The sequence below is a fragment of the Trichosurus vulpecula genome, chromosome 2 (genome assembly GCF_011100635.1).
Source record: "Trichosurus vulpecula isolate mTriVul1 chromosome 2, mTriVul1.pri, whole genome shotgun sequence".
Taxonomy (NCBI): domain Eukaryota; kingdom Metazoa; phylum Chordata; class Mammalia; order Diprotodontia; family Phalangeridae; genus Trichosurus; species Trichosurus vulpecula.
The window spans coordinates 264,405,301-264,432,407 of record NC_050574.1 but is presented as its reverse complement, the minus strand read 5'-3'; the positions used below and the strand labels follow the sequence as shown (position 1 = coordinate 264,432,407).

At 41.1% G+C, this 27,107-nt stretch overlaps 1 protein-coding gene across 1 annotated transcript; it reads left to right on the top strand.

Moving 5' to 3' along the window:
• The first annotated feature begins 98 nt into the window (after positions 1-98).
• Positions 99-26,412, top strand: LOC118836979 (von Willebrand factor A domain-containing protein 5A-like). The gene is made up of 17 exons (XM_036744041.1): positions 99-144; positions 268-470; positions 868-1,090; positions 1,242-1,417; positions 1,699-1,813; positions 2,892-3,058; positions 3,307-3,395; positions 3,613-3,757; positions 4,753-4,832; positions 5,130-5,244; positions 5,899-6,063; positions 6,540-6,640; positions 6,857-7,110; positions 7,658-7,807; positions 23,556-23,692; positions 24,074-24,200; positions 25,114-26,412. The coding sequence occupies exons 1-17, from the start codon at positions 102-104 to the stop codon at positions 25,191-25,193; spliced, it is 2,370 nt and encodes a 789-aa protein (XP_036599936.1). The 5' UTR covers positions 99-101; the 3' UTR covers positions 25,194-26,412.
• Positions 26,413-27,107: the final 695 nt, after the last annotated feature.

Sequence of the window (27,107 nt, the reverse complement as noted above, 5' to 3'; positions counted from 1 at the left end):
GGTTCCAGTAAAAAGTCAAGTCGACAATGGTGTTGGAATAACATCTATGGATTACTTAAGATTTCATTTTTCTTTTTTTTTTTTTTTTAAAGAATTTCACCATGGAGTACCCTTGTGGTCTTCTCACCTGCTCCAAGCAGCCAGGTAAGACTACCCTGAATCCAAGCAAGGTTAAGAAAAAAGAGAGAGAACTCCAGAACTCTGTAGGCCATCTGTGGAGTCTTTGGTGCTGAGAATTGAGGGCTGTTGTGCATTTCCTTCCTCCAGTGCCTCTTAAGAGCATCTCTGTGGCTCTGTCCATCCATGAATTTGTGGCAGATGTGTCTGCAACCCTGGACTACAAGAATAAGGAAACAGATCCTGTGGAAGCATTCTTTGTGTTCCCCATGGATGAAGACTCTGCTGTTTATAGCTTCCAGGCTCTGGTGAATGGGAAGAGTATAGTGGCAGAAATACAGGAGAAGCAGCAGGTAGTAGGCATGGCACCCCAGGGCTCCCCCTTTGCATTCTTCATATTAAATTGGTATGTTTTATTGTAGTCTTAATGGAAAGCAGTGAGTTGCTTTTGTCCTCACTTGAGCTGCTGTTTTGCCCATAGTGTTCTCTTTTGTCAAATGAGTGTGTTGAACTAGGAAGTCGTCCAGGGACTTTCTGGCCCTGAATCTCTGTTTCTTGACTGAAGCCCTTTGGAGAGGTCAGCCTGAGTGACCTTTGCTTCTGCCCTCAGCCTTACTATCATTTTCTTGCTGACTGCCTCCCCTAACCCCTTTCCTTATCTTCCCTTCTGCCTCTCTCTCCAAAGCCTTCTTTTCTTCTTCTGTTTGTTCCTAAGACTCCTTCATTCCTGATTTTCCTCTTGCCCTTCAGGCGCAGGAGTATTATGAGAATGCCATCTCCCAAGGCCAGCAAGCCTTCCTTCTGGAGCAGGATAGCAGCTCTGGTGACATCTTCAGCTGCGGTCTAGGAAATTTGCCCCCTGGCCAGAAGGCTGCTGTCACTCTGAGCTATGTTCAGGAACTGTCCCTGGAGGCAGATGGGGCTGTTCGCTTTGTCCTGCCGACCATCTTGAATCCGCGCTATCTCCTGCAAGGTGAGGAGCCTGGCCTCCTTCAGTAATAAGGGGGTGGCAGATTGTGGATAGAAGAACAACGGGGGCATCTGGTTCTACCTGGATCCTGTGACCTAGGTGAGAAAAGGGACCATAGTTCTCCCTGGGATCCTCACTGTGTGGCTCATTGCAGGGTCAACTCAGGCAGAAAGCATCACCTCTCGAATCCTTCGGGTTCTTGGCAAGAAGCTGCCCTACACGTTTAGTGTTAGTGCCAATATCTGCTCTCCCAGTGGCATTGAGAAAGTCCAGTCCAACTGTGCTCTGAGTCCCCTGCGGTACTTGGAAGATGATAAGACTGTTGCCGAGGTAACTAACTAGGCAAGGAGCATCATTGTCTTGGTGCCCCTGCCCACTTCCATACCTCACATCCCTTCTTTTTGTTTCCAGTTAGTGTCCAATGTCCCGAACTCACCCATAAGCTGGTCATATTATACCCTCTTCCTCTCCTTCTAGATGTTTCTCCTTTCATACCAACTCCATCCCAAAGCATCACTGACCAATGGCAAATTATCTCTCCAGCCTCTTATTCACCTCTGGAATTTTCCTTCTTGTCTTAGCATGTTCTGTTCTGCCCCATCCTCTTTCAGATTTCCTTGGCTAAAGGGTATCAGTTTGATCGGGATGTGGAGATTCTGGTTTACTACAGAGAGGTGAACACACCCAGTGTGTCTGTGGAGCTGGCCCAGGCTGATGCCAAACCAGGTGAGCCAAACTCAGGAGCTTGCTCACCTTGCTGAGAATCTTCCTTCCAGGCATGCAGACACTTGGCAGAGAGGTGCTGAATTAGTTATGGGATGGTTATGTCTATGGTATACAGTGGTAGTCTCAGGAATCCAAAAAGGGAGATTCTTTACCTTACTGAAAGACAACAAGGAAGGCTTCATTATTGTACCAAATGTAGAAATGGCTTAAAGAACAGTTACTGTTCTGACTGTTGAATGTTATACTATGATAGTTTGACCTATTTTAAAATCATACTGTAGTATAGTCTCAGACCCTGAATCCCAGATTTGGAAGAGATAGCCAAGACCCTACTGTCTAATGCAGGATCTTTTTATACAGGGTGTCCCTAAAGTCTGGACACATAGGAAAATTGACAGCAATGTGGAGTTACTGCATTGAGTTCACATGAATCTTGCAAAGAGCATTGACATTTGCATCACAAATGATGGAAATCATATTGAAGATGTTATTTGTTAATATCCCAATTAAGTAAAATGTGGTTTAAAATTTCATTCATTTCATTTCTTGAAAATCTGAATTTTTGCCTATGTGTCCAGACTTAGGAACACCCTGGTAGAAGTTGTTGTTTAACTATGGCTTCCCTGCCATGTGCTTGCACAGTACACTTTGTTGGTAGCACCTCACATTTTATCCCTCTTCAATTGTAGGTGATTAGATTAGGGACATGGTTCTGCCTGGATGAGATCTTTTGGAAATCTCTGTTGCGATGTGTGACCAGTCCAGTTGTTTAGTCCAGTATATCTCTCTGATGTCCTTCACATAATGTCAAGGGATTTAGAAGTACAACCTGCGTGTGATGGCTCCTTCTATAGTTTTCATTGTCAATTTTGTGAGTTGTCTTAAGTCCTTTTGTGACTCAAACAAAAATGCCAACCAAATGACACCAAAAATAAAGGCTCAAGGTATGATAATTAAACTCTCTACCCTTACTCAGCTCCTTTTCCACATCATTTTGTTTTCTGGTGACCTGTCGTATGTATTTTGCAGGGGTTTTTTATGTTTTTTTAAATTTTTTTTCTTTTCTATCTTTGGTTAGGTTCCCTGATGGGAGATCCAGCTGTGATGGTGAGTTTCTACCCTAGCTTTCCTGAGTCTCAGGGAGAGAATACTGGTGAATTTATCTTCCTCATGGACCGCTCAGGGAGCATGTCTTCACAAATGAATACCAAAGCAGGTGCCCAGTTGCGCATAGATAGTGCTAAGGTACCAGTTTCTTTTCCCTTTTATGCTCCTTTTCCATATCCTTTTATTTAGGAGTGAAAATGGAACTCATGGGATTATTCTTCTAAGATACTTATGGTGGGCTGAATTTGAATGTGACCACTTTAAGGTTAACTCACTGGGACTGGAAACATGGAGGGAAGAACAGGGTGAGACCCAAGTATCACAAGAATCAAAAATGGCAGACTTTATTTTTTTAAAATCTGTTCTCTACCTTTCTTCTCACTCAGGAAACTCTGGTCCTGCTGCTGAAGAGTTTGCCCCTTGGCTGTCTTTTCAATATCTATGGCTTTGGATCCTCCTTTGAGTCATTCTTTCCGTGAGTCTCTGGCTAGAGTCACTGAGGTGGGGAGGAGGATAGAGGGTAAAAGGGGAAGTTTCAAGGTTGATATTACAAATGGTATAGTTACAGAATTCTAGGATAAGCAGTGTCTTTGGAGCTGGGGCTTATGAGAGGGGGAGGAGGCTTAAGTTCCTGACACTGCTGGAAAATGTCTCTCATGGAACTCTCATGTGTATGTATGTATGTGTCTCAGAGAGAGTGTGGAGTTTACCCAGAAGTCCATGGAGGAGGCTGTGCAAAGAGTAAAGGCTCTAGAAGCAAACCTGGGAGGGACTGAAATCTTAGAGCCCCTGAAGGATATTTATAGCAAGTCCTGCAGGCCAGGCCACCCTCGGCAGGTGAGAAACTGGGACTGGGAGAAAGGGAGACACAAGTCTTGTTTAGTTGATGGGTCCTTAGCATTAATCCTGTCTGAAGTCAGAGGTAATCAGGTTTGTTTTGGAGGCAGTTTGTGGTTCAGTGACTTGCCCAGGGTCCCCCAGCTAGTAAGTGTCTGAGGCTGGATTGGAACTCAGGCCCTGCTGCCTCCAAGGCTGGTGCTCTATCCCTTGGGTCACCTAGCTGCCTAGTGTTAAATCAATAGTAAGAACAGACTGGGGAGATCTAATAGAGTCTCCCCTCCCATAAGAAGAGTCTCATCCCTTGCTCTAGGAATAAGACCTATTGGCTATACAACAATAACTGAAAATTCATATTGCCATTTATGATACAAATGATATAAATGATAAATAAATGACAGTGATATATTTATTGTGAGGTTGGTCCTACAGATGTTATTTTCTCCACTTTACAGCTGGGCAAACTAAGGTTTTGGGTTAAGTGACTTGCTCCTGGCCACAGAACTAGTTAAGTGATAGAGATGGCTTTGAACCCAGGTCTTTGCTGGTGGACTCTAAGTCCATTCTTCTTTCTATTACACCCACTGCCTCTCCGAATCTCTACAGGGTTCCAGTGAAAGGTCCTGCTCACAGAAAACCCTGACTTAGCAGTTTAGGAGGCTCTAAACCCTCCCAGGTGCTCTGAATGAATCACCTCACAGTTGTTGAGATATTTTTAAATGCTTGGCACAGTGTCTGGCATGTAGTAGGTGCATCATCAATGCTTATTGCCTTCTCCTTGCCACAGCCCCATATCAAACCTCTAACCGCATCTACAAGGCTGCTGACAAGTGGCCTCCAGCCTCCCCTTATAGACGCACGGTAATGTGGAACTGAATAGTGAGGCAGCCTGCTCTATGGTGGGACATCTGCTGTAGCTTGTGTCACGAGACCCCTGGGCTGAGGAACCTGATGTGACTTTGATAGGATATGTGACTGCTTGTCTCCCTCTGCAGCTCTTCGTCTTCACAGATGGAGAAGTTAGTGATACTCGGAGGGTCGTTGCTGAAGTTCAACGCCACAGTCAGAATCACAGGTATGGTTTTCAGGATTCAGCCCGTGACACAGATTTACTCACCATGACTCTGATCCTCAGTTTTTTCATCTATAATAAGAGAGGGTTTGGCCAGACAGCCTCAGAGGTTTCTTCCTGCTCTCCATCTATGATTCTTCGATGATGATCTGTAGATGGCTGGGTACCTAAGGAAGGACTCTGATCCCCTACCTGTCCTCTACCCCGTAAGGCATTTGTCCTCTAATTCCCCACTGAAGTAGGAGTCAGGAAGCCTTTCCTGAGACTTCCTTTGGCTAGCCTGCTCTCTTCTCATTATAGGTGTTTCTCTTTTGGAATTGGAGAAGGGGCTTCCACCAGCCTTATTAAAGGCATTGCTCGGGCAGCTGGGGGCACTGCAGAGTTCATCACAGGCAGGGACAGAATGCAGCCCAAGGTGACATGGTTTTCTTTTTTTCAAAAGCATCTGTTTCCCACTGAGGCACCACAGTAACTACATGAACAGGAATACGTCCTTGTCCCCATGTCCTGTGCTCGAGCATTTTTTGTGTTGAGGTGTTTGGGAATGTGTCTGGAGGGTGAAGAGGGACCTTTCCCTTTTAGGGCCATAGGCCATTACAGCTGTAAACCTGAGAGCTCTTAAGTGTGGAGCAGGGGTGATCTCACTGTGTGTCGAAAGGGATCCATGACGTTCCCTGGGAAAGTATCTGGTCATGACAGAGAGACACTTAAGGGACATGAACATGAACATGAATGTGAACATGAACTGACTTCAGAGACCAGGACCTTTCCTTGCTTCCCTGGAGTTTGTGGCTCTACAGCTTGGACTTACCTTTGTTGTGGACTGTAAAAATCCCACTATCCCAGTTTTCCTGTAAATGACAAAAAGAATTGGGGGAACAGTTTCTGTGATATGTTCAGGAGTTTAGAAGAGGGTTGAAGCCCAGTTTCTCACATGACCAAGGAGGAGGAAATATCTTCTCAGCCATTAATTATCCTTTCCCATCAAGTCCCCTCCCATCCTGTAAACCCTCTTTTTCTAGGGGTCCTTTCCACCTCAAGGTCTGAAGCCTCCATTCTGCTCCCCCAGGTCCTCAGATCCCTCAAGCGGGCCTTGCAGCAGGTGGTACAGGATGTCTCCCTGACCTGGACTCTGCCCCGTGGGCTAGAGACTACCTTGCTCTCTCCAGCTCCTACTGTCATCTTCCAGGGTCAGAGGTTAATCGTCTATGCCCAGTTGAAAGGGACAAATGCAGTAAGTGCCCATTCCCACTTTTGGGTTCCACGGTTGTGGTAGCAGATGTCCAAACAGTGTCCTGGGCTTTTCCTTTTCTGTCAAACGGTATGTGGGCTTATCTAGAGGAAGGCACGTGGAAGGGAGGAACAAGTGCTCTAATTTCCTTTGCCTTCAGGTGTACCTGGACTTTGATAATGTTTTTTCCTGAACATGACTACATTCTGATCTAGCATGGTATGTGGGACAGAGTCATGGCTCTGGGATCCAAGGACCTGGCTTCAAATCTCAGCTCAGATACTGATGAGTTATGGTCAGGGACAAGTCACTGAGCTCCTTCGGGCCTCTGTTTCCAGCTATGTAAAATGAAGTCAAACTGGATGGACTCTGAGATCACTGCAACCTTTAGAGCTATGATCTTATGTTTTTGATTTAGACCTCGAGACTCCCCTTAAAGGCCTGTCTACTCCCTGACCTCTCTGCGTTTCCTCTTCTAGTCCCAAGAGGCAGCAGGTGAGGTGTGTCTTCACTACACACTCCAAGGTGATGCCTTCAAGAACACAGTGCAATTCTCCCTGGAGCCCAAAGCAGATGACAAGTAAGAATCCTTGGTGATTCCTCCCTTCTTTTTTACCTGCCTGTTGTTGTGGCTTCTCTTCCTCCCTTTCTCATTAATCTCTCTCCTGTGGACCCAGACATCTATTCTTTTTATTCCTCATTTGCTTTCCCTGGTTATTGGGAATCCTTTGGAATTCGAGGTTAGGACTACCTTCCCACGTCCCCATAGGTAGCACAGAAGATTTTCTTGTTCCAGACTTACTATTCACCGGCTGGCTGCCAAGTCCTTGATCCAGACCCTTGATGGAAACTTACAGGATGCTACAGAAGAGAAAAAAAAAGTTGTGGATGTCAGCCTTCAGTCGGGAGTTGTCTCCTCTCACACTGCCTACGTTGCTATCAACAAGGAGCTCAATCAGCCCATTCAGGGGCCCCTAACTCGCAGGGATATTCCATTGCCTTTTACTTATCCTAGTTCCCCGGCTTTCCACAATATTGCAAGAAGTGCAGGTAAGGTGGATCTGAGTCCCTTTACTTATATTCTGGAGTTAAAGAGGTCATAGTGGTGTTTTCTCTTCTGGAAATCATGGCTGGAATTTTCAGATGCTTTATTGGAGTACTTTTCCCACTGCAATGGGATGGGAGGAAGTATCTCTTGGGGAGATGGAAAATTATAGAGAAGAAACAAATAAAGGGGAAAGGGAAGAAATATTAAGAAGCAGAAATCTTAGAGGGTAAGACAGCCATACTTGCTAAAATGATAGCTATTATATTCCTGTATCCCTGAAACTACAGTTAAGTCCATGGGTACAAAATGTTCTGCAGCTGGCTATTACCTACCAAGAAGGTATTGGGGACACAGTGAACAGCTGCTATAGGGGATGACTTTGGCACTTACAGAGACAGAAGCTCCTGGGGGAGGATCATATAGCTAGAGATAGAGAATATGCCACGGGCCACACACCTTAAAGAATAGTTTTCCTTCCTTTGGACTTCTTACATGACCTAGGGATACTGAGGCTGTTCTGATCTTAACTCCTGTCTTGCTGGGTTTCAGATAGTTTGCAACTCATTCCTAACCTATGTTCATATGGTGCAGCTTGGATGTCTAACACCTTTGGAGCCTGTGCTGATTTGGGTGAGCCTGATGAGTGGAATGATAGCCATCTCTGTGCCTCAGACTCTTCCACAATGATATCTGCTACAGGTAAGGTTCCATTTGTTTTCTTTTATTCTACTATTTCTTTTATTTTATTATTTTATTTTATTTTCTTCTATCTTTTATTTATTATTTATTTTATTTTGTCTTTTTTTCTTTTCCACCTGTGGGATCTATCAGAAAGGGCTGTTCTACCTTGAGAAAAATGCAAACTGCCATGAGAGTAAATTCAGCAAAGACTTCTTTTAAAATGGCATCACCCCAAGGGAGCCCAGGTATCATGTTCACAGAGGATTCTATGGCTAGAGGTGAGGAGGACTCTGCACTATGCTTTGTGTCAATACCCCTTTGTGTGCAGCAAACATCTTATTCCAAATGATTATTCCTTTGAGGCTTTACCTCTGAAAATATTAGGCACAGGAAGGAAGTTGATTTGTTTCCGTATTGCCACTGTGGGCTTGGCTGCCTTTTCCCTTGGTCACATATCATTTCTTCCCAAAGATGTACTCTTCCTGGTGGCTAAGCATCACTTTCTTCTCCTCTCTTCTCTGCTCCAATCTTCACCAGACTTTCAGTAAAAGGAAAGGACTCTTGTTGATGCACGTTGGCACCAAATAGACCCATCTTTTTCCAGGATCTGCTATCATAGATGTGTCTGGAGTGCTCTCTAATATGTGATCAGTGAAATTATAAGGAGTCACTGGAGTACATTAATTCACATGGTTATGTCCACATTTTAGGAAAATCAATTTTGCAGATGTCTGGAGGGTGGATTGGGTTGGGGAGAGACTTAAGTGAGTGAAGAGAGGCCAGTGAGGAGGCAATGCAATAATCCCAGGGGCAGTGAATTAGGTTGATGACCATGTAGGTGGATAGAAAGTGAAGAGAGTGCTCTGGGAGGTAGATTTGATCAGATTTGGCCACTGATCTGGCTGTGTGGGATGAATAGGAGGAACTGAGAATGATTGCAAGTTCATAAATCTGTGTACTGAAAGGATGGTTATGCTGTTAAGAGAAATAAATTGTGAAGAAAGATGGATTTGAGGAGTTAGATAATGAGTTCTTTTTTGGACATGTTGACTTTGAGATGCGTACAGGTTATTGAGTTTATAATGTCCAATAGATATTTGGTTATGTGAGATTATAGGAGAGATGAGGTCTAGAAATATAGATCTAACTACCATGTATAACTTCGCATTGAATTAATTTATACACTAGTCAAGTTGTGGAGAAGAATTATGACCAATGGAATGAATCATGAGAAAGAAGAAACAGAACCAAAAAAAAACCCAAAAACAAAAGAGAAGTGTGTAGTGCGCCTCAATCTGTATTCAAACTTCACAGTTCTTTCTCTGGATGAAGATAGCATTCTCCATCGTGAGTCCCCTGGAGTTGTCCTTGCACCTTAAGTTGCTGAGAAGAGCGAAGTATGTCAGGGTTGGTCCTCACGGAATCCATATTTCTGTGGCTGTGCACAACATTCTCCTGTCTCTGCTCCACTCACTCAGCATTATGTTGTGTAGGTTTTTCCAGGTTGTTATGAAGTCTGCATCATCCCCATTTCTTATGGCACAATAGTATTCCATCACCTTCATATACCACAGCTTGTTCAGCCATTCCCCAATTGATGGGCATCCCTTTGATTTCCAATTCTTGGCTACCACAAAAAGAGCTGCTATAAATATCCTTGTACATATGGGTCCTTTTCCCGTTTGTATGATTTCTTTGGGATACAACCCTAGAAGTGGTATTGCTGGGTCAAAGGGTATGAACATTTCTATAGCCTTTTGGGCATAGTTCCAAACTGCTCTCCAAAATGGCTGGATCAGCTCACAACTCCACCAGCAATGCAACAATGTTCCAGTTTCCCCACATCCTTTCCAGCATTTATCATTTTCCTGTTTTGTTATTTTAGCCAATCTGACAGGAGAGATGTGGTATCTAAGAGTTGTTTTGATTTGCATTTCTCTAATCAGTAGTGATCCAGAGCATTTTTTCATATGCCTATAGATAGCTTTAATTTCTTCCTCTGAAAACTGCCTGTTCATATCCTTTGACCATTTCTCAATTGGGGAATGGCTTGTATTCCCATATATTTGGCTCAGTTCCCTGTATATTTTAGATATGAGGCCTTTATCAGAGATACTAGTTGCAAAGATTTTCTCCCAATTTTCTGCTTCCCTCCTAATTTTTGTTGCATTGGCTTTTTTTTATACAAAAACATTTCAATTTGACATAATCAAATTATCCATTTTGCATTTGTAATGCTCTCTATCTCTTGTTGGGTCATGAATTCTTTACTTTTCCATAAATCTGATAAGTAAACTATTCCTTACCATCTTGGGAAGGGAGGGGGGAGGGAGAGGAGAAAATCTGGAACTCAAAATTGTGTAGAACCATGTGTGGTAAACTAAAAATAAATAAATAAATTTAAAAAAAAGAAATATAGATCTGGGCATGATCTGCATGGAGATAATTATATCGAGGAGAGCTGGTTATGTCACCTACTCAGTATAAAGAGAGAATAAACATCCTCAGGAAGAACTTTTGAGCATAACCACAGTTAGAAGTTATGGTATCAGTGATGGTCCAGGAAGGGAGACTGAGAAGGGTGGGCCTGATGGAGAAAAGTGTTACAAAAATGGCTAGAATTATAGCCATTGTATTCTCGTATCCCTTAAACTACAGTTATGTAGAAGAGTGAGTATCCAAGAAGCTAAGGATGCCTCTCCTGTTAATTGCTGCAGATAGGTCAAGAAGGATTAGGATTGAGAAAAGTCTATCTGATTTGCAGTTTAAGAGGCCATTAGTAATTTAGGAGAGAATAGTTTCAGTTTAGTAATAAGATTGGAAAGCAAGAAAGATATTGAGAGGAGAGATAATCAAGGAAGTAGTGGCGGAGATTGGAAATAGATTTTTGTTCGTGTTTCCTGGCACTCAGTCTGTTCTTCACTTCCCATCTCTCCTTTTTCTTCTTGCATTCAGCATGGAGCAGTGATTTAAAACAAAACATAACTGTTGTCCTAAGGTCTTGTGTTTCTTGCTCAGTTCTTCATGATCTTCAGGAATGTATTCTGGGTCCTTTGCTCCTACAGGATCAGGAGGAGGGGTTAGTGGATTTCAGGTGAGATTATCTCAGGTTCTCCCGTCATGTTATAGCTTTGTCTCAGGACCTCCGAAGAGCTTTCTATTGTTATGGTACATGGACAAATGTTTCCAGAGGGTAAAACCAGAAACCTTAGTTAGAAGTTGGAAAGTACAAATGAAATTTGATATAAGAAAAAAATCGAGACCTGGGGGGCAGAGCCAAGATGGCGGCAGAAAACCAGAGACTAGCGTGAGCTCTCAGCTGAGTCCCTCCAAAAACCCATAAAAATGGCTCTGAACCAATTCTAGAACTGCAGAACCCACAAAAACAGCAGAGGGAAGCAGGGCTCCAGCCCAGGACAGCCTGGATGGTCTCTGGGTGAGGTCTATCCCACACGGAGCTGGGAGCTGGGAACAGAGTGGAGCAGAGCCCAGCATGAGTGGCGCAGACCAACCAGACCAGGAGCCGGGTGGAGCATGCCCTAGCGCCCTGAATCAGTGAGCCCTGAATCAGTGAGCTGCGGCAGTTACCAGACCTCTCAACCCACAAACACCAAAGATAGCAGGGAAGGTTAGTGGGAAAAGCTGCGGGAGTGGAAGGAGTTCGGGTTCCGGCTACTGGCCCAGGGGGCAGCGGAGGTGGGGCAGCTACAGCGGCAATTGCTTCTGGCCCCAGGCCCACCTGGTGGGAGGAATTAAGTGGCAGATCAGAGCAGGAGTGCACAGCCTGCTGAAGATTTAAGCCCAGTCCGGGTTGGGGGTTCTTGGGGAAGGAGTAGTGCTGGTGTGGCAGAGCTGGCACCTCCCCCCCAAACGTGGAACATAGAACTCTCTAGTCTACGAGCAGTCATACCCCACTGAAAAACTCAAGGGTCAAGTTAGTTGGTTGGGAATATGGCCAGGCAGCGAAAACGCACCCAGATTCAGTCTCAGACTTTGGATTCTTTCTTTGGTGACAAAGAAGACCAAAACATACAGACAGTAGAAGTTAACAAAGTCAAAGAGCCTACAACAGAAGCCTCCAAGAAAAACATAAACTGGTCCCAGGCCATGGAAGAGCTCAAAAAGGATTTGGAAAAGCAAGTTAGAGAAGTAGAGGAAAAATTGGGAAGAGAAATGAGAAGGATGCGAGAAAACTATGAAAAGCAAATCAATGACTTGCTAAAGGAGACCCCAAAAAATACTGAAAAATACACTGAAGAAAACAACACCTTAAAAAATAGACTAACTCAAATGGCAAAAGAGCTCCAAAAAGTCAATGAGGAGAAGAATGCCTTGAAAGGCAGAATTAGCCAAATGGAAAAGGATCTCCAAAAACCACTGAAGAAAATACTACCTTAAAAATTAGATTGGAGCAAGTGGAAGCTAGTGACTATAATTTATCTTCACTTATATTCATCAAATTTGTAGTCATTAAAAGTTATTTTCTTTTTTCAAGGAAGCTATACTGAAATGGTTTTCCTGGAAAAAAATTTTTTTTAACACAACTGAATTCTGAAGCACTACAAAATAGTTAACATTGGAGAGAAGTTTCAATAAGCTTGGTAAGAAATGTTCTTAAAGACAAATTACTTCATGAAACTGGAATCTTAATGAATATTCCTGTTTTTTTCAAAGCTTTCTCCTTACCTCCTTACTTTCCAGTTGCATTTTATCAACACACCTGGTTAAACAGACGAGAAGGAAGACTCAAGAGTAGGAGTTTGCCAGTCAGAGATCAGCCAAAGTTGAGACATGATACACAGACATCATTAGATATTTCCTGAGATCACAGTACAGGATGAATCTACTTTTAAAGGTTTCTTTCTGCTTCAAATGTTAATCTAATTTTTTTTCATTTAGTGCATTAATATCTATTCCTTGGAACTGGCAGAAAGATAAAGATAGATGGTATATTCTCACAGGTCATTGAAAAATTCCTCTTGCTCTCCAGATATGTTCCTCTACCATTCCTATTAGTAGATTTCATGGTCAGGCCTATTCATTGTGCTTGGGATGCTTTTTCCCTTGTTTATTTCTTTTTTTAAAAAAATCATATTTAATTTTGCCCCAATTATATGTAAGAAGAATTTTAAACATTATTTTAAGAGTTTTTGAGTTCCATATTTTAGTCCTCCCTCCCTCCTTCCCTGCCCTCACCCCAGATAGTAAGCAAACTAATATAGGCTATGAGGGTATGTGTTGGTAAGCAAAATGGCCTTTGTTTTCTTTGAGTAACTCAGTTTATCTCATTAAGCCTTACTAGGTGCTGGGCCCCAGGCCCAGAGCCCTATTAGGTGTAAAACCTTAGTGGGTGTAGATTGGCAACTAAGGTGGGGCCCAAGGTAGGGCTAACTCCAGGGAGGGCCTAGTTTACATGTCTGGGACAGCAGAGGCTCTTAGACCAGTGGGTTTAAGTCCGCCTCTTCGTGACGATTCATGGGGCTGGCTAAGGGGAGGTGTTAACTCCAGAGCCATGCCCTATTGGGTGTTAACCTAATCTATGTGGATATGAACCTCCCAGGATCCTAAGGAGAGGGGCCAACTCAAGAACCAATCACCAGAGCCTGGGCTCTGGTCACTCAGGCGATGCTTGATGATGTCAAAAACTCTATAAGAGGAGAGAAGATGGCTTGAAGATCCTTTTCCGTTGAAGCCAGAGACAGTTACAGCTGAAGCTGAAGCAGGAGCTGCCAGTAACAGAGCTGACCCACGTGTGGACTGAGGAGTGCTGAGGAAGAACTTGAGGCCAGTGGGTAATCTTCTTACCGTAAAGGGGAAGCACATATATGATTTTGCTTTATACCATCATGCTTCTCTGTGGCCTCCTGGTTACTCTTGTGAGGCAGACTTATTGGGCCTGGAAGCTTTTGATCAAAATATCAAAATGGGGACACTGGTTCGTGGGTCTGTTACTTTGGAGCTTAAATACATGCTTTAATTCTTCTGCCTTCTACCTAGAGAATTCCTTATATCCTGCGGTTCCGAACCTTTCAGACATATGTATGATTCTCTTTGAAATCATAAATTCTGCCTTCATAATACAGGGTGAAATCATGCAAAACATTTCCATATTCCCATCATTTTGTGCCAGATGACTGAAAGTCTTACCATTATATTGCTGAGAATAGCTAAGTCATTCACAGTTTTTCATTGTACAATATTGCTGTTACTGTGTACAAATTTTCCTGGTTCTGCTAATTTCACTTTGTTCATGTAAGCTTTCAGGTTTTTCTGAAATCATTCTGCTTGTCTTTGCTTATAGCAAATTTATAGTCTGTTACAATCATATACCACAACTTGTTCAGCCATTCTCCAATTGATAAGCATCCCCTCTATTTCTTCTTTTTTTAATTTATTTTTAGTTTACAATACTCAGTTCCACAAGTTTTTGAGTTCCAAATTTTCTCCCCCTCCCCAAAGATGGCATGTAATCCCATGTAGGTTCTACATATACTTTCACATTAAACTTATTTACACAATAGTAAGGTTGCAAAGAAGAATTATAACCAATGGAATGACCCATGAGAAAGAAGAAACAAAACCAAAAAAGAAAGAAAAAAAGAGAGCAGATAGTTTGCCTCAATCTGCATTCAGACTCTGTAATTCTTTCTCTGGATGTGGATAGCTTTTTCCATCATAGGTTTTTTGGAGCTATCTTAGAATCTTGTATTGCTGAGAAAAGCCAAGTCTATCAAAGTTAGTCATCACAGATACCATGTGTCTGTAATCATGTATAAGGTTCTTCTGTTCTGCTCCCCTCACTCAGCATCGCATTATGTAAGTCTTTCCAGGTTATTATGAAGTCTGTCTGCTCCTCATTTCTTGTAGCATAATAGTATTCTATTACATTCATATACCACAGCTTGTTTAGCCATTCCCCAATTGATGGGCATCCCATTAATTTCTAATTCTTTGCCACCACAAAAAGAACTGCTATAAATACTTTTTTACTTACAGGTCCATCTCCCACTTGTATGATCTCTGGGTTACAGACCTAACAGTGGTATTGCTGGACCAAAGGTTATACATACTTTGATTGTCCTTTGGGCATAGTCCCAGATTGCTCTCCAGAATGGTTGGATCAGTTTACAACTCCACCAACAGTGCATTAGTATCCCAGTTTTCCTACATTCCTTCCAACATTTGTCTTTTTTTATGTCATATTATCCAATCATTGAATGTGAGGTGGTACCTCAGAGTTGTTTGAATTTGCAATTCTCTTCTTAGCAGTGGTCTGGAGCATTTTTTTTCATATGATTGTAGATAGCTTTGATTTCTTTGTCTGAAAGCCACCAGTTTATGTCCCTGGACCATTTGTCAATTGGGGAATGTCTTTCATTCTTACAAGTTTAACCCAGTTCTTTATATATTTGAGAAATGAGGCTTTTATCAAAAAATCTTGCTGTGATTTCCCCTCCCTACTGCCCCTACCCCCAGTTATCTGCTTTCCTTATAGTTTTGGTTGCAATGTTTTTGTCTGTGCAAAAACATTTAATTTTTTTATAATGAAAATTATCCATTTTACATTTGCAATGTTCTCTATATCTTGTTTGGTCTTAAATTCTTCAGTTACCCATACGTCTGACAGGTAAATGTTCCATGTTCTCCCAATTTGCTTATGGTATCACACTTCATATATAAATCATGTGCCCATTTTGACTTTATCTTTGTAAACAGTGTGACATATTGCTTTATATCAAATTTCTGCTGTGCTGTTATCCCAAGAAATTTTGTCAAATTGGGAGTTTTTGTCCCAAACACTTGGATTTTGGGTTTATCTAACATTAGGTTACTATGGTTGTTTTCTATATTGTACTGTGTACCTAATCTATTTCACTGATCCACCACTATTTATTACCCAGTGCCAGATGGTTTGATAATTACTGCTTAATTGACACAGTTTGAAATCTGGTACAGTTAGACCACCTTCCTTCACATTTTTACTGAGGATTTTTACATTGTTCTAGTTTTTTTTAAGTTTGCATGCCCACTTCATTGATATATGTAAAAATTTAAAGATATAAAATTTGCCCCTAAGTACCACTTTTTCCTGCATCCCATAAATTTTGTTATGTTGCCTCATTGTTGCTATAGTATTTATTGAAATTATTGATTATTTCTGTGATTTCTTCTTTGAACCAGTATTCTTTAGGATTAGATTGTTTAGTTTCCAATTAAGTTTTAATATATCTTTCCACTTTAGTGAGTGTAATTTTTATTGCATTGTGATCTGAAAAGGATGCATTTAATATTTCTGCTTTTCTGCATTTGGTTGTGAGGTTTTTTGTTGTTGTTGTTGTTTTTTTTTTTTTTGCTGTAATACATGGTCAGTTTTTTTGGAGGTGCCATGTCCTGCTGAGAAAAAGACATATTCCTTTCTATTCAATGTTCTCCAGAGACCTATCATATAATATCTAACTTTTCCAGAATTCTATTCACCTCCTTAACTTCTTTCTTGTTCATTTTGTGGCTAGATTTATCTAGTTCTCAGAGAGGGACTTTGAGGTTCCCCACTAGTATAGTTTTACCATCTATTTCCTCCTCTAACTCATTTAACTTCTCCTTCAAAAATTTAGATGCTCTACCATGTGGTGCATATCTGTTTAGTATTGATATTACTTCATTGTCTATTGTACCTTTCAGCATGTTTTAGTTTCCTTCCATATCTCTTTTAATTAGGTCTATTTTTGTTTTGTCTGAAATTATTATGACTATCCCTGTTTTATTTGCTTCGGCTTAAGCATAATACTCCAGCCCCTTACCTTTATACTGTATATTTCTGTTTCAGATGTCTTTATTGTACACATTATGTTGTAGGATGCAGTTTTTTTAATCTATTCTGCTATCCACTTGTCTTTTATGGGTGAGTTCATCTCATTCATATTCATAATGATAACTAACTGTATTTCCCTCCACCCTGTTTTCCTTCATTTATCCTTCTTCCTCTCTTCCTTTTCACCCTGTCCCTCCTCACAAGTGTTCTGGTTCTGATCATTGCCTCCTCTAATCCACTCTCCCTTCTCCTCTTACCTCTTCTTATGCTCCTTACATTTTACTTCCCTAAAGGGTAAGATAGATTTGTATTTTCAACTGAATATGTTATTCTGTCTTTGAACCAATTCTGATGAGAGTAAGATTAAAGTTTGCCTGTCACCAGCCCCCTCTCCACCTCTGCCCATCTTCACCTCTATTATAATATCACTTTTATGCCTCTTTTATGTGAGATGATTTACCCTATTCTATCTCCTGCTTCCCTCTTCTCCCAGTAAAATCTTATTTCTCACTCCTTAATTTTTTTTATATCATCCCATCATAGTCACCTCACAACTGCATCCTCTGTCTATGAATTTTCCTAATTTCCCTTATAGCAACAAAGTTCTTGAGAGTTATAAGTTGGCATGCTGTGTCTATGAATACTCCCAATTGCCTTTATAATGATAAAGTTTTGTAAGAGTCACAAATATCACATTGTCATGTAGGAATATGAACAGTTTATTCTCATCAAATCCTTCATATTTTCTCTTTCTTGTTTCTGTTTTACCTTTTTATGTTTCTCTTCAGTCTTGTATTTGAAGATCAATTTTTTTATTTGTTTATTTTAAATTATTATTATTTTTTATTTTTAATTTTCAACATTCACTACTACAATATTTTGAGTCTTAAATTTTCTCCCCCTCCTTCCCCATTCTCCCCAAGATGGCATGCAATTTGATATGGGCTACACATAAATGTTCATATTAAACACATTTCCACATTAGTCACATTGTAAAGAAAAATTAGAACTAAAGGGGAAAACCGAGAAAAAAGAAACAAAACAAAAAACAAAAAAAGAGACAGAGAAAATAGTATACTTTGATCTGTATTCAGACTCCATCATTCTTTCTCTGGATGAAGATGGTATTTTCTGTCATGGGTCTTTTGGAATTTTCTTAGATCCTTTCTTTTGCTGAGAAGAGCTAAGTCTATTACAGTTGGTCATCATGCAATGTTGCTGTTGCTATATACAATGGCCTCCAGGTTCTGCACACTTCACTCAGCATCAGTTCATGTAAGTCTTTCCAGGTTTTTCTGAAGTCTGCCTATCCATCATTTCTTATAAAGAGCTGCTATATATACTTTTGTTCATGTGGCATACAAACCTAGAAGTCTTATTGCTGGGTCAAAGGGTATGCAGGTTTATAGCCCTTTTGGCATTGTTCCAAATTGGTATCCAGAATGGTTGGATCAGTTCACAACTCCAATAATGTGTTAGTGTTCCAAATTTCCCGTATCTTCTCCAACATTTATCATTTTCCTCTTTTGTCATGCTAGTCAATCTGATAGGTGTGATCTGGTACCTCAGAGTTGTTTTGATTTGCATTTCTCTAATCAATAGTGATTTGGAGCATTTTTTCATATGATTACAGATAGCTTTAATTTCTCATCTGAAAACTGCCTGTTCATATCTTTTGACCACTTATTAAAATTATCTATTTCGCCTTTCATAGTGTTCTCTATTTCTTGTTTGGTCATAAATTCTTCCCTTCTCCATAGATCTGAGATGTAAACTATTCCTTATTTTCCTAATTTGCTTATACTGTCAGCATTTATGTCTAAATCATGTACCTATTTTAAATTTATCTTGATGTATTGTGTAAGATGTTGGTCTATGTGTAGTTTCTGCAATGCTATTTTCCAGTTTTCCCAGCAGTTTTTGTTAAATAGTGAGTTGTCCCAGAAGCTGGAGTCTTTGGGTTTGTCAAACAGTAAGTTACAATAATCATTGACTACTGTGTCTTGTGTACCTAATCTATTCCACTGATCTACCATCTATTTCTTAGCCAGTACCAAGTAGTTTTGATGATTGCTGCTTTATAATACAATTTAAGATCTGGTATGGCTAGGCCACCTTCTCTAGCATTTCTTTTTATTAATTCCCTTGATGTTCTGGACCTTTTGTTCTTCCAGATGAATTTTGCAATTATTTTTTTATTTTGTGAAGGTCAATTTTTGTATTTAGCTTTGGTCTTTTAATTAGGAATGCTTGAAAGTCCTCTATTTCATTAAATAACCATTTTTCCCCCTTAAAGAGTATACTCAGTTTTGCTGGGTAAGTAACTCTTGATTGTAATCCTAATTCCTTTGCCTTCCAGAATGTCATATTCTAAACCTTCTGGATCTTTTATGTAGAAGATGCTAAATCTTGTTTAATCCTGACTGTGCTTCTACAATATTTGAAATGTTTCTTTGTGTGTGCTTGCAGTATTTTCTCTTGACATGGGAGTTCTGGAATTTGGCTATGATATGCCTTTATTTTGGGTTCTCTTTTAAGTGGTGATAGGTGGATTTTTGCCATTGCTATTTTATTCTCTGGTTCCAATATGTTAGGGCAGTTTTCCTTGATAATATCTTGAAATAGGTGTCTAGGAACTTTTTTGATCATGGATTTATGGCAGTCAAATAATTCTTAAATTATCTCTCTGATTTCGAGGTCAATTTTTTTTTCCAATGAGAAATTTCTGATTTTTTATTTTTAAAATTCTTTTATGTTTTATCGTATTTTTTTTACATTATCGCACAAGGTTTATTTATCAGATATTTTGGCTTTTAAAAAGATTTTCTTTGACACAGGAATTTCACTTTATGATATGTGGGAACTGATTTCAGTATAAATACAAAATATGGCCAAAAACATTTTAAAGGAAACATCTAGAAAATTATTACCTAAAATTATCTATACCTGAAAAAAAAACTACAGCAAGTAGTACTAGTAAGGTGGAATACCAAAATCATGTGAGATAACTTACTGACATTCTGAGAATGTGATAACTCAGTCTTGTCAGGATTTAAGATTCCTTGGGCTATAAAGAAATATGTAGGTGCATCCCCATTCCCCTACCACCACCTCAACCTTCTACAAGAATATGAATGCTTAGCTTAAAACAATTATATTGTTTTTAGAAAACACACTAAAGGGGTCATTGTTCTCCCATGAATGGTTTCTTAGAGAAGCGATGTCTTGTTACAGGTCTTGAAGGCCATTTGCTCTTATCTATTTTCAATATATTCTCTTGTAGGAGAGTTATTTCTCTCTTTCATCCTGCCTCACTAGACCATAAACTTCCAAAGGAGAAGGCACACATGCAGGGATCTGCTATTAAGTGTTTAAGTATAGAAATCAAGAAAACAATTCATCAAAACCTAATTTTTAGTTCCTAATTTCTGAGATCTCAGGTTTACCCTGAAAATTTAACAATTGATGTTGAGTCTGTTAGAATTTGTTCTAGCATACACTTGGACTTATGCCTTATCTAAACTTTTAATCAGTTAGGAAACAAATATTTATCATTTATCATTAACACTATAGAGCCACCAGTAGGTGCTTTATATAAAACATCTGCCAAATATAAAAAGAAAAGGGCAAATTTTCCAAGAGGTATTTTTCCTGTGCCTTCTCCTTCCACCCTCCAGTGTCATCACATTGGCATGTGAATGTCACTGATTCACTTTTGCAGTGAGGCGACTGGGTGACAGCCATCCTTTTTATGGGCCATCCATGATTTTGTGTTGCCAATTTGAACCTTCTAGTATATAGATCTGGAAGCAGAGAAGCACTTGACCTGTTGTCCGTTGGTCCTTTGGATTGGAGTAGAGACAAAGGAAAGGCCTTGGAGGCCTGCCCTACTGTGGGAATAATGAAGGCTGTGCCTTTAACCCTCTGTCCTCACTTGAACTTCTGTTTTCTCTACTCACCAAGCACATGATTGACAGAAACAAAGCTGCAAGTGGGGTTCATTGACTTTGTGTGTACATTTGTATAAAAGGAGTTTTCATGTTTCCATGAGCAAATCCAGCCCATGTTTGACAGGCTTCAGAATAACAGGAAGGAGTTGAAGTCCCTGGCTGATGAGCATGAGGCTTAAGTGGAAGCATTTCGTGCTTCTCTTGATTCTTGTGTTTGAAAGTCAAATTTCTATTCAGCTCTGGTCTTTTCTCTGAGAAAACTCAAAAGTCCTATATTTTATTGCAAATCCATATTTTGCCTTGGAGCATTACACTCAGTTTTGCTGGATAGGTGATTCTTGGTTTAAATCCTAGCTCCTTTGACCTCCAGAATATCATATTCCAAGTCCTTCGATCCCTTAATATAGAAGCAGCTAGATCTTGTGTTATCCTGATTGTGTTTCCCTAGTAGTCAAATTGTTTCTTTCTGGTTGCTTGCAGTATTTTCTCCTTGGCCTGGGAGTTCTGGAATTTGGTGACAATATTGCTAAGAGTTTTCTTTTTGGGATCTTTTTCAAGAGGCAATTGGTGGATTCTTTCAATTTCTATTTTATCCTCTGGTTCTAGAATATCAGGGCAGTTTTTCTTGATAATTTCATGAAAGATGATGTTTAGGCTCTTTTTTTGATCATGGCTTTCAGGTAGTCCAATAATTTTTAAATTATCTCTCCTGGATCTATTCTCCAGGTCAGTGGTTTTTCCAATGAGATATTTCACATTGTCTTCTACTTTTTCATTCCTTTGGTTCTGTTTTAGAATATCTTGATTTCTCATAAAGTCACTAGCTTTCACTTGCTCCAATCTAATTTTTAAGGTAGTATTTTCTTCAGTGGTTTTTGGAGATCCTTTTCCATTTGGCTAATTCTGCCTTTCAAGGCATTCTTCTCCTCATTGGCTTTTTGGAGCTCTTTTACCATTTGAGTTAGTCTATTTTTTAAGGTGTTATTTTCTTCGGTACTTTTTGGGGTCTCCTTTAGCAAATCATTGACTTGCTTTTCGTGGTTTTCTTGCATCTCTCTTATTTCCCTTCCCATTTTTTCCTCTACTTCTGTTACTTGCTTTTTGAGCTCTTCCATGGCCTGAGACTAATTCATATTTTTCTTGGAGGCTTTTGTTGTAGGTTCTTTGACTTTGTTGACTTCTTCTGCCTGTATGTTTTGATTCTCTTTGTCACCAAAAAAATGATTCAAGACTGAGTCTGAGTCCTTTTTTGCTGCCTGGCCATGTTCCCAGCCAACTACTTGGCCTTTGAGCTTTTTGTCAGGGTATGACTGCTTGTTGACTAGAGAGTGCTTTGTCCCAAGCTTTAGGGGCTGTGCTGCTGTTTTCAAGGCTACTTCTACTCTACTGTCACAACAAGCTCTGCCACCACTGCGCTCCTTCTTCCCCAGGAACCACCAACCAGGATTGCGACCCAGATGGAAGCAGGGCAAAGCAAGCCCTGTACTCCTGCTCTGGTCTGATGCTTGGTTCCTCCCACCATGTGAGCCAGGGACTCCGGAAGCAGCTGATGCTGGAGATCCATGGCCATGCCACCTCTGCCACCCCCAGGGCTGGTGGCCAGACCGCTCTCTAACACAGTCTAGAAGTTTACCCACCAACCTGCTCCATGGTGTTTGGTGTTTGTGGGTTGAGAAGTCTGATAACTTCCACAGTTCAATGATTCATGGCCCTAAGACCTGCTCTGGGCTGACTCCCATTCTGGTCTATCCTGGTGCAGCCCACGCTGGGCTGCACTCTGTTCCCAGCACCATGTGATAGACACTTCCCTGTGACCATCCAGACTCTCCTGGACTGGAGACCTGCTTCCCTCTGCTATTTAGTGGGTTCCGCAGCCCTAGAATTTTTTCAGAGCCATTTTTTACAGGTGTTTGGAGGGATTTGGGGGAGAGCTTAAGCAAGTCCCTGCTTTCCAGCCACCATCTTGGCTCTATGTTTTATCATATCTTGATGTCTCATGGAATATTTTGCTGCCCCACACCCAATTCTAATTTTTAAGGAATTATTTTCTTCAGTCAGCTATATATATATATATTTATATTTCCATTTGGCTAATCCTATTTTTTTTAAGGAGTTATGTTCTTTGTTGAATTTTTCTATATCTTTTCCCATTTTTTGTGTTTCTTTTACCAAGCTGTTGACTCTTTTTTTTCATGGTTCTCTTGCATTTCTCATTCCTTTTCCCAATTTTTCTTCTACTTCTCTAATTTGCTTTTAAAGTCCATTTTCAACCTTGTAAAAATGAATGCTAAAAATGTCTTCACATGTAATTGGGGGAAAGTAAAGTACTATTTCAAAAAATTATTATTGGGGAAAAAAATAAATAAAAATCCTTTTTAAGCTCGTTCATGAGTTCTTTTTGGGGCTGAGACCAATTTACATTCTTTGGTGAGGCTTCACACTGTTGTTGTAAATTTGTGACTTGAATCCTCTTGTGACCATAGTAACTTTGGAGAGTCAAGTTTTTTTTTCTGCTCATTTTTTTTTGCCTTTTTTCTGACTTTGTACTTGTACGTGTGAGTTGGGCCTTGCTCCTACGCTGTCTCAGGCCTCTTGTGCCCAGGCTCTTGGGCCTTGCTACTGGCTTTCATTGAACCTCAAGACCAAGGGGCTGGTTTACACTGTTTGGGAGAGCTTCCCTGCTGGCTTGTACTGTGAGTGGTTTGTACTGTACAGCCAGCTGGCTGGCTGTCTAGGGATGGGGAAGGGGTTGGGGTTGGGGCATTACTACTAATGAGGAATGGGGGCAGGACTAATTGGTGGCCTGTACTGGGGGACAGGCTTTGTTGTCCTTTTGGTCTGGGAATCCTGGCTTGCACTGGGGTGGGACCTACCTGGTAGATTGCCTTGGGGCTCATCAAGGCCTTGGGGGAAATATTTAGGGGGTAGCTGTATGAGGCCCCCTGGATATGAAGCTCAGGGGCTTTCAAATAAGAGTTACTAGAGGGAGCCCTCTCTATTTTAGACACATCCCCTCCAGAGTCTCTGCTTCTGCAGCTAATTTCCCTCCAGAAGGCAGATGGTTCCTGGGAACTGGATGAAGCTCTGGCCTCAGTCCTGGGTGTGGGTGTTCAGAGTGCATTGGCTGCATTGCCTGACCAGGTAAGGTCCCAGAGAGAGGAGGGTATAGGGTGGGGGGTGTATTGGGGAAGAGCACGACAGAGGTAACTAGGGAGAGCAATCCACCTTTGGAGAGAGTGAGGGGAGTCATTGCCCTTTAGGTGTAGTCTGTGATTGAGAGAGATTGATGGAAATGCTTTCTAGGCCTTAAAGCTAGATAGTTCCTCTTGTATAGATGCTCAGTAAACATTTGTTCATTGAGGAGAGCAATAAGAGCAGAGAACTGGAAGGAGAAGTAGATGATCTATCTGGGATCAGTCTTTTGTATGATCCTTGATGGGTCAAGTACCATCCAAAGGTTTGGCTGCTTGACCCTTTCTGAGGTCCTCTGACCTGGACCTTTGCGTTTCATATATTCTCTAGAGTAAAGATGTCCCAAGATGGGCCACTATCTTGGCTGTGCTGTGGATGCACAGCTCCAGTTGGGACCAGAGAGAAGAATGGGAACTCCTGGAAAGGAAGGCTGTGGCATGGATCCAGGCTCGATCTGGTAAGGGTTCTCTCTTGAGAACCTGTTTCCTCATAAATCAGGAGACTTACTATTCCCTCAGGCTACAGCCTCATTAATCTGTCTAAGGTGGGAGATGGAGGGATTCATGGCCCAGTTCCTTTCTGTTCCACTTTTTTGGTCTTTCAACCCAGAGAGAGGACTCACAGATAGTGAGGGACACAGAGGAGACCAGAGAAGGTTGAAAATGCCTATGGGAAAGGGTGGTGGGATATCAGGAACTCTCCACAGAGTAGTCTTGGCTCTCTTCACATTCCTGCTGCCAGGCTGCTAGCATCCCTCCTACTTTAGTCCCATAGATGCCCCCAGGGTGAGCCTGAGACTGCTCTAACAGCTATTCACTCCTCTGCTTTCAAGAACGTTGTACCTCAGAAGTGCTTGTGGGGCCAATGAAAGTGAAAGGGGAATTTAAGGGATAAGAAAAGAGAAAGAGTATGATTGTTGGTAGGAATATAGCAGTGCCTTCCTTTAAACATTACAAACACTTAATGAATGTTTGCTGGATTAGAAATGGTTAGGGGAGGCAGAATGGGAGAAGGGGTTACTAGGTAGTACAGTGGATAGAGTGCTGGACCTGTAGTCAGGAGGATTTGAGTTCAAATCGAGGCCCATATGCTTCCTAGCTATGTGATCCTCGGCAAGTCACTTAACCATCTTTGCCTCAGTTCCTCATCTCTAAAATGATCTGGAGAAGGAAATGGCAAACCACTCCAGTATCTTTGCCAAGAAAACCCCAAATGGGGTCACAAAGAGTCAGACGCTACTGAAATGATACAAGTACAACAAGGAGGAAAAAGAATGAATACAGGAAGGAGGGGATACAGACTGATGAAATGAATCTACTTCTCTGCTTTTCCTAGCATTTGTCCTGTTATCCCTCCTCTTGTGTTTACAGATTCCTCCCTGGGTGAATGCATCAAAGCTGCCAATGCTCTCCTGAAATCATCTGTGAATCCTGCTGTCTTTGGTCTGTGAGAGTAGAAATCAAAATGTTTATCTTTGACTGCTGCTCCTAACCCTCTATGCTGCAAAAACCTGTTGGTGTGCCTTCCTTTCTGGCTATGCTCATTCCCCATACAGACTGGTCCATCAGGTTCCATTGGGTTCAGTTCAAGTATTTTTTAAGGGCCCTGCTATGTGTTGGGCATGTGCTAGGAGCTGTTGCAATGAAGACAAAAGTGAGAGCCTTCTCACAAGCAGTTTGCATTCTACTGGAGAAAGTAGCAAGTACACAAGTCAGCAAATTTGAAAATATGTACCAAATAAATAAAAATAATTTTATAGAGGGAGGGGAGAAAGTAGGATGAATCAAGAAAGAACTCTTTCAGTTCCACAAACACTTATACTAGATCATTCTTTGTGGTAACCAGAATCTCTGTCATGTCATAAAATCCATGAAGTTCAGGGCTTTGGAAGGCAGGTATTACTCCAGCTTTTCCTTTCCCCCCTTTAGACTATCTCAAGGCATATTAAAGAAAGAATGGTTTTCTCTTGTTTTATAAATGAGTAAACAGAAAGAGGGAGATGCCTAGTTTGAAGTGTCTTTTTGTCTTCATGCAGGTAGGGAATTCACTTTTGAAGAGAGAGTTAAAATTTAGATGGAGGTAGGACATGCTTCTACCATGACATGTTATCGTACGAGATATTATTTGCATTAGATGACTTGAAAAAATTCTCATAACACTATCTTGCACACTCCCAGGACAAAGCTGGTGAGCAGGTAAGGACCCCAAACAAAGGGAGCTAGAGGAGGAAGGCATACATTAGGTTTAACCTAACTCTGTGTCTGGAGGATGAGCTTGGGAAGAGATACCTAAACTGCACTGGACCATTCTGATTGTCTCTGTGTGGCCTTTATATCCTCTACTTCTACAAGCACTGATGAGATCCCCATGCCACCTATGGCTGCCCTTGGAGACATAGAGACTAATCTGTGCTCATGGAGGTGGAATGCTATGACTATGGGCTGTGGGCCCTTGTCTTTTATGCTGTATTCTCTGCTTAGCAACAATAATAGTGGGAAGATGTAAATTAGAAATATACATCTCCCTCTGTCTGAGATGAAGGCAAAGTCCTTTTTTGCATGCTACAATCTTATATCCTCACTTGTTTTGTCATGGGTACTTAAGCTTTTCACAAACCTGTTATTTCCCGCAACTATTCTACTACCAAGAATACAATGACTTGCCTATTAGTGCTCTTTGTTTGATCTGGTATTTTCTTCTGCCTAGTCACAGTATCTTGGTCCTTACAGCCCTAAGCTGCTGTCCTGATTGCCTTCCTTTCCCAGTGGGCAAACTCCACCCATTTTGCTCTTTTTCTCCATGTGTCCTACTGTCCCACCTCATAAGTAGGACTCTATAATTCAGCCTCTAGTTCCAGTTCCCTTGGATTGGGGATGCCTATGGCAGGATTTCCCAGGAAGGTGTAGATGAGCCTACAATTCATGGCATTGGTGGAGGAGAAAGAGCAATGGACTGATCTAAGGTCCTTAAAAATCTGCCTAGTTATCTGGTATTGTGAGAACATTTCCAGTCTGTTTAGTGAAAGATGTACAATCTTGACTCCATCTCCTCTCATCTTTCTCATTTGCTTATCTTTTTTTTTTTAATGCAGACCAGGGTTCCCTAAGCAGTTAGATCCAAGACATTCCTCTAGGCCTAGGACCTTGATGTTCAGGAGCTAAGCGTTTTTATAGTTCCTTGAGGAGTCCCTGGGAAGTTCCTTCAGAAGTGTGGAGACTCCTAATATAATAACAGGCTAATCTTCAGAATTGTATGTGTGTATAGGGGGGATTTCTCCTAACTGGCAAGTGTCACTGTCCAAGTCAACCATTTTTGTCAGCAGACCTTTTACAGGTCATTGGCTACAGCTTATCTCAGCAGTGGC